The sequence below is a fragment of the Hyperoodon ampullatus genome, assembly GCF_949752795.1.
Source record: "Hyperoodon ampullatus genome assembly, chromosome: 2".
Taxonomy (NCBI): domain Eukaryota; kingdom Metazoa; phylum Chordata; class Mammalia; order Artiodactyla; family Ziphiidae; genus Hyperoodon; species Hyperoodon ampullatus.
In genome coordinates this window covers 151,662,281-151,669,828 of record NC_136915.1, presented here as the reverse complement: position 1 = coordinate 151,669,828, position 7,548 = coordinate 151,662,281, and the positions used below count along the sequence as shown (strand labels likewise).

At 53.6% G+C, this 7,548-nt stretch overlaps 1 protein-coding gene across 1 annotated transcript in view; it reads left to right on the top strand.

Moving 5' to 3' along the window:
* Positions 1 to 2,219: 2,219 nt before the first annotated feature.
* The window catches only part of ADORA1 (adenosine A1 receptor), a gene marked incomplete at both ends in the record, with an annotated part of 31,668 nt that continues 26,339 nt past the window's right edge, over positions 2,220 to 7,548 (top strand). Inside the window, one exon of the mRNA XM_079726826.1 lies at positions 2,220 to 2,560. Within this exon, the coding sequence (XP_079582952.1) occupies positions 2,220 to 2,560 (341 nt within the window). The remainder of the gene's footprint in view (positions 2,561 to 7,548) is intronic.

Here is a 7,548-nt window from a genome sequence, read left to right as displayed (position 1 = left end):
GACTGCAGTGGCTAGTGACCTAACCCTTGTAGAGGCAGATGACAAGTGGCAGTTTTAGTTGGCACCCTCCTCTCAGCAGAACTCCTCTCTTGACATCCTGAAACCCAACAAGAATGCAGTGACCTCAGTGACTGGGGTGTGGCCAGGTGGCATTGGGGTCTCCCAGCCTGACTCTCTTCGCCCTCATAGAGCTCTTTCCCAATATCCATGAACAAGGATTTCTCAAGTCGGGATCTTTGTAAGGCACCTGGTCTGAGTGAGCATCTGCCATGGGGTGGTCCTTAGGCAATACCAGTGGCCCACCTAAACTGAAACTGTGGCAGGAGACAGCCAAGAGTGGGATCAGAATGGAGCACAGTGGTGGAGAGCCCTGTACTGGGAGTCAGGAGCATGGTTTCTTACTCTGGTTCTGTTAGGATTTGCTGTGGGAACTTATGAAAGTCCCTTCCTTCCCTGGGTCTGCTTTTTCATCAATAACATGTGGAAAATGGACTGGATACCTATGGCTTAGGTTCTGTGCTATGAAGAGGGAGAAGGAGGAAAGAAAAGGGGCACAAGAGGAGGTGACACTGATGTAGACCTTGTGAAGCTAGGTCACTTCGCTGAGCCTCAGTGCCCTCTTCTGTAAAAAGGAAATTACTAGATAGAGGAGAAAGGAACATAACTACTCAGGATAGAGCCTGCAAAGCAATGCGTGCTGGAATATGCAGGGGCTGATTTCATGGGAAAGCGGGGTTTCAGGATTGAGGGGTCCGGGAGTGTGCCAGGACTTCCAACTGACTGTTGGGGGAAATGGAGAAGGGGGGCATCCTGGAGTCTTGCAGGTGAGATGCCTTGCTGTGGCCGGTGGAGGGATCGCTGACACCCCACATGTGAGAAGAGAGGGAGAGTGAACACAGGGAGGCTGCACCGCTGTCCACTCTTGAGACGGGATTCACACATCAAACCCCACGACAAGTTCACAGTTCCCAGCTTTTCTCACCCAGAATCACTGCCTTTGTTTAGAGGAGGGGATGGGGGAGGAGACAGAGGGCCAGGAGGGAGGGGCCCCGCGGTGCCGCCGCCGCCCCCACCCCCTCCGGTTGTGCGGAGCCCGACTGCCACTCAGCTCCGGCGCCGTGGGCGACGGAGGCGCCGGGTGCCCGAGTCGAGTCCCAGACAGCTGCCATCCCTCTGGACCTGACAGGCTGGCCCTGGATTCTTCAGGCATCCCTGGAGCAAGAGGCTGCCCAAGGCGCGGAGCTGGGAGGGCGCTTGGACAGAACCGTTCAGGTGGCTAGGAGCTCTGCCAGCTTTGGTCACCTTGGGTAAGTCTGTACCTCAGTTCGCCTCCGGGTCATCTCCAGTGGGGATGCAGGAAAGGGTTGAAAGAGGCGACTAGAATGCCCCCTTGGGGCAGGGTGTGTGCGAGGGTCCCTGGCAGAGCCAGACCGGGACCGGGGACTGCTAGGAAGCAGGAGCCAGCAGTGCCTCTGGTGGGTGGGCGCAGGGCATGTGTGCGCTGCAAGCTGGGGAAAGGGGACGCCGCACCCTGGCTTGGTGCTGGGCTCAGTCCTCCAGACCCACGCCTGCCAGTCCCAGGTGCGAAACAGGGGCGCTACCTCTTTAAAAGCGTCCGGGCTGAGCCTCTGCCGTACCATGTGATTGCCTGAAAGGCCCGGCTAGGAGCTCTGCGGCGGGAGCCTGGAGGATCGTGAGCTGCTGCGCGCGGTGCTGAGAGCCCAGCCCTGCCTGGCACGGCCTCAAGCCCTGAGCGGCACCAGGTGCCCGGAACTTTGGGCACAGGCTCTGGGACTCCCTGGCCACCAGCAGACAGGATGGTGAGCTCCCTGCCTCCTGTTCTGTGGGCACGGGTAGGCAGAGCCAGGCGCGGGGCACCCCTGTGGGGTGAGTGTGTGCTGGGAACTGCCTCACACCTGATAAAATAGCCAGTGGAGGAGTGAGTGCTGCTATTTTCTGTTGTCGAATGGATCCTCTGGGATTGATAAGGGGAGGGGACAAAGATTCGGCAGAGAAAGTGTTAGGGTACCCCACCAGCTTGGGCAGGCACTAGATGTGCCAAGTGGGGCACATCTCCAAAGGGCAGCTGGACTTCCAGAGCTGCCTGGGTTCCCCTCCCCCTCCCAGGCAGGCCTTCCCACCCCAGGCTTCCGTGACCACAGGTGCTTGCCTCCTGCCCCTTGGTGCCTGTCTGCTGATGTGCCCAGCCTGTGCCCACCATGCCGCCCTCCATCTCGGCCTTCCAGACCGCATATATTGGCATCGAGGTGCTCATCGCCCTGGTCTCCGTGCCTGGGAACGTGCTGGTGATCTGGGCAGTGAAGGTGAACCCGGCACTGCGGGATGCCACCTTCTGCTTCATCGTGTCACTGGCAGTGGCTGATGTGGCAGTGGGCGCTCTGGTCATCCCACTTGCCATCCTCATCAACATTGGGCCACAGACCTACTTCCACACCTGCCTCATGGTCGCCTGCCCTGTCCTCATCCTCACTCAGAGCTCCATCTTGGCCCTGCTGGCAATTGCTGTCGACCGCTACCTCCGTGTCAAGATCCCGCTCAGGTGAGTCCAGAGCAGCTGAAGGTACCTGCTGTGCCCCATGCTGGGTGGCTTGAGGGCCATCTAAAGAGGATAAAAGGTAGAGCATAAGACCCCAAGTAAGCTGGATATTCTCTGGGCCATTGTGCCCCAGCCCTCCCTCTGCCTTCCTCTCCTCTGCCCAGCAGTATCAGGCTGAACTGAAGTTGAAGCAGGAGGGGACTGGGTGGCTGGAGGAATGTGAACCTGGCAGTGCTCAGGACCCCAGAGCTGAAGCTCTGCTGTTCTCCTGACCCGGCCAGGGAACCTGAGGCTGCCTGTTCAGCCTGGCCTGGGGGGTGGCGGGGGGTGGGGGGTGGGCGGCTGCGGGGTGGACAGTGAGCCCTGGTTGGGAATGAGCTGATCTCCACCAGTTTGAGGGAAGTGGAAGGGGCAGAGAAGATTGCTAGGGTGGGCTTAGGGTGGCTCACCACGGACAGGAGTGCTGCTTCTCTAACCAGACCTGGGAAAACTTCCTGAGGATACTCTTTCTTGTTCTGCAGATACCCTGTGCTAGCCAGCTCCATGCCCCAGGGCTGTCCTGTGGAGCCCAGACAATCTGATTACCTCTGCCCAACTCCCACTTACGGGATCTCTGTTGCAGGCAGGAGGAGGCAGGCTCTTAATATTCCTGTTGTGTTGCAAAACCATGTTGTCTTTCCGGTCACAGCAGAGGTGCTTATGCTGTGTCCAGGCAGCACCAGGGTGGGTGACCTAATAGTGGCAGTCCTGTCATGCAGGTGTCCGGTCCACATTGGGGCTCTTTCCCTGGGCCTGCCAGGCCATAATCTTGTCACCAGGCAGTGCCTGGGCCACCAAGTGCCAGCAAATGCCTGGGCACACTGCCAGTGCTGGCCTCACTGGGACATTCTTGTGAGGCGTGCTTGCCCCCTCTTTAAATCTTCTCACCAGTAGATTCCCTTTCTACTGCGGAGTTCTAGACGTCTTCGGCACCTGTTGTCCCTGGAGTAGCTTCCATACCTGGGACGTGGAGCCTCTGGCCTCACCTGACAACTTGCCCAGGCAGGCCTAGTCACCTATGTTTCTCCTGTTTGCATTACATTTGTACACATTTAATTTTTCAAAGATTTTATAATGCATCACGTTTTTCCTCTTTTCATCGTGATCCTATAAGGGAGGTGAAGTAGGAGCTGGTAAAGGGGAAACATCCAGAGAACCTCCTGAAGCTGACTGGGAGCAGAGCCTTGATTCCACTGCTCCCCTTGCTTCCTGATTCCCCCAGTGTCCCAGCCCCCTGATGGCAGTGCTTCTGCCCTGTTTACCTCCTTCACAACCTCCAAGTTTCCCAGGGAAGGTGAGGTGAAGACTGCTGCTCAGGAGAGAAGGGAAGACAGGGAAGGCAGCCCAGAAACCCTGTAAGCTCAGCCGCTGAGGGGCCTTCATGCTGCCATTAGCCCCAGGTTGTGGCTGAGCTATACCAATGAACCTGATTTCAACCCGTTAGCGTGGGCTGGGCCTCTGAGCCTGGTGATTATAACAAGGTGTTGCCACATTAGGAAAGTCATGCAGATACGTGAATATAGGAAGGCTGCTTAAGAAATCTGGTCTACTGAGTGGGTGCCAAGGCAAACCAAAGGCCTGGCCGTGATGTAACAGAGGTTACGGGCCCACAGACTGTGCCCTCCTTGTCCTGTGGGGATGGGGATGGCTGTGCTGGCAGAATTGCAGGCTCATTCTTCCAGAAGACAGCTTCTGTTGCTCCTTGCTCCAGCCTTGAAGAGCTGGGGGTCTTTAGGAGCTATCGTTGGAGGGCCAAGGCAGAGGTATGCATAGAGGCTAAGAATACAGGCCTGGGTTCAAATCCTTGCTATGAATTCCTAGCTGTATGACCTTGAGAAAGTCACTTATTAACCTCCTTCAGTTTTAACTTCCACGTCAATAAAAGGAGACATTAATAATAGTACCTTCTTCCTAGGATGATTGAAAGAATATAATAAACTCCTACATATAAAGTACGTGGTACTGTATAATGCACCTGGCGTTATATGCAAGCCATAAGTGGTAGGTTTATTTTGTAGTTTTATTATCATTGTTAACATATGGCTCAAAGTGGGCCTGAATAGGCAAGCCCTGCGCCCCCACCCCCCCACACTGATGCTTTTACATAACAACACACGTGCCCTTATACACATGCACGCACACATGGGCACACAAGACACACCACGTTTCCAGGGAGGTGTCAAAGTACTGTTAAGTTGTATTTATACATGTTTTTCTCCCTTGCTAGATTGTCATGCCTCAAGTGCAGCGACCTGGACAGTGACCGCATTTTGTTCGTTTGTACAAATTCTCCAGAATGCCTAGCGTAGTGTCTGGCGCATAGCAGACACTCAGTAAATGTTGATTGAATTGGATGAGTTTTCAGAGCTCACATGGTTGAGCCTCAGGCAGGCCTTCCAGGGGTCTAACCTCTAACCATCGTGCTGTGGCCTGTATCTTCCCAGCATTCTACCTCAGGGCCCTGACCACAGCTGCCCTTATCAGCTCAGGTGGTTCCTTCGGAGCCACACTCCAGTAGTGCCTGAGAGAGGAGTCTTTCTCCTGAGTTAGAGAAAGGCTGCTGGGCCTGGCTTCCAAAGCTGGGATCCTGGAGGCTGGGCTGAGGGGACGGGTCACTCCAGGTCCCCCCGCAGGAGGAACAGCTTGCACTGCTGCCCTCTGGGCAGCTGGAGTCAGCAGGCTGCTGGGTCTGGGAGAACACCTTTCTGCTGGAGGTCCCCAGGTGCCTGGCTCCCTGCCCTGACAAGCCAGTCAGAGGTAGATGTGGCCTGGGAACCAGGGAGCAATACTGCCCAAGCATTGGTGAGGCATGTATGGGGCATTCAATGACAGGAGTCAGCTGGGCCCCTCACCAAGCAAGGCATGGTTTGGCCAGTCAACCACAAATTTTATTTCCTTCCACTTGGCAGAAAGCCAAGAGAAAAAAAAGGTTCACGTGGTGTAGTGTGATCCAGTTCCAAAAAAAAAAAAAAAAAAAAAAAAGCTTAAATTGTTGATGCATCAATAACCTGTGGTTATTTACATATATTTTACAGGTTATTTGCCTGGCACCTCCACATGCTTGGTAATGGACACCCCATTCCCCTCAGCTCCTACTTCTAGGGAATCCCTGGGTTTTCTTGGGGGCACTCTGTGCCAACTTGATACCTACTCCAGGGGGCTTGTTATGGGGAGGAGTGCCACTCCCTGACCACCACAGCCCTCTCTGCGGGAAGGAGACCTAAGCAAGGTCTGTCTGTGACCAGATGGGTTGGTGTGGGGTGAAGGGGTGATGGGTATTTGGGTGTCAGAAATACATGAGTTTGAACCTCGCTGTCACAAACCAGCTGTGCAACCTTCTTGGATAAGTTATTCAATCCCTGAGCCTCCTCTCTGCCACCACACCCCCTGCCACCGTCTGTTAAATGAAGGGACTGGATTCTGGATTCGAGGTCTCTGAGGTTCCTTTCAGCTCTAACTTTCTATAGTTCTTCATGACCATGACTCCTGCCAATACTGTGTTGAAATCCTGGGAAGATTGTGTTGTGTTTTTTAGCTCCTAGTACTTATGAGCTAGGCACAGTGCTATATTTTTTATATGCTTTATCTCACTTAATGCTCATAGTTTCTTGCTGGTAGAGGTTACTGTTATCCCCACTCTAGACACGTCTATAGATACACTGAGGTCTAAAGCTCAGGAAGGTTCAGTAATTTTCCCAAACATCTTATCAGGAGCCAAGACAGGATTTGAATCCAGGTCTGTCTACCAGAGATGCCTTTAACCAGTGAGCCCATATGTGTTTTCAATCAGCCTCGAGAAGCTATAGGATTTATGGAGCAGTTTCCTCACGGCTGTCAGCGGGGGTGATTTTTTTCCCCTCCGATTTTTGCCATGGCCGCTGCACTCTGCTCCAGCCCATGCTTGGTGCCTCTCCCTCCCTCCTCACCTTCACTCCAGTGGGCAGTTGAGCCCCTGGCAGCCCTGCCTCTGTCCACAGCTGGAGGCCTGCTCAACTGGGCTGCTGACCAGGGAAGTACAGCAAAGTGTGGCGGAGGCCAGACTGCTGGACCAGAGCTCTGGGAAAGAAATCTGGTAGATTTTAAGGTATGTTTGCTTTTAGGCATCAATTTAGCCCTCTCCCCCCACCCCCCAGCTAGCCTGGGCTTTTCTGGACAACTAAAGTGCCTCCTGTGCTTGCACCGCAGCAGGCGACCACCTGTGGTCTCAGGGTCCCAGAACAGTTGCTCTCTAGTGGTGCCATCTGCTTTCAGCAGAGGTAGGCCATCTCTAGCTCCTGTACGGATGGATTAGTCATTGGCCTAGAGTGGCTGAGACAGAAGAGGAGTGATAGCAAGCCCCCTCACATTTGGAGAAGAGGAAACAGAGGCCCAGAGTTCCAGCATGTTCAAGGTCACTCAGCCACAGGCTCTTTTCTCCTCCTACTTCTGACTCTTGCTCCCCAGCCTTTGACGTAAAAGGCTTACCTGCAAGGAATAGAACAGAGAAATTTCAGCCTCCACAGTTTAAGTCAGCAAATTAGTGGTGGGCTTAGAGGGGGAAAGTGATGGAAGGATGTCAACTTTGTGATTAAAAAGGTAATTTCTTTGTTTGAACTAGGGATAGCCTTCAGGTAGATTATGCTAAAGAGCACTCTGGGCAATCCAGATCAGTATCAGTGGTGAAAGCTTCTCCCAGCTGACTTTGGAATGGCATCTAGGAAGCCTCCGAGTGCTTTAGGAGTGCTGCTTGGAAGCAAGGGAATGGCCAGGATACTTTCTGAAGAACCCCTCTACCCAGAGGTCATGGGGCAGAGCCTTGGAGGCTGTGTTGTGTTTGATATTTGATATTTATTTCCAAGCATAAAAGCAATCCATGTTTATTGTTAAAAATTTGAGAAATATAGAAAAGAATAAAGATGACAAAATAACCAGTAGTTCTGCCACCTGCAGATCACTACTGTTAAATTTCTGGT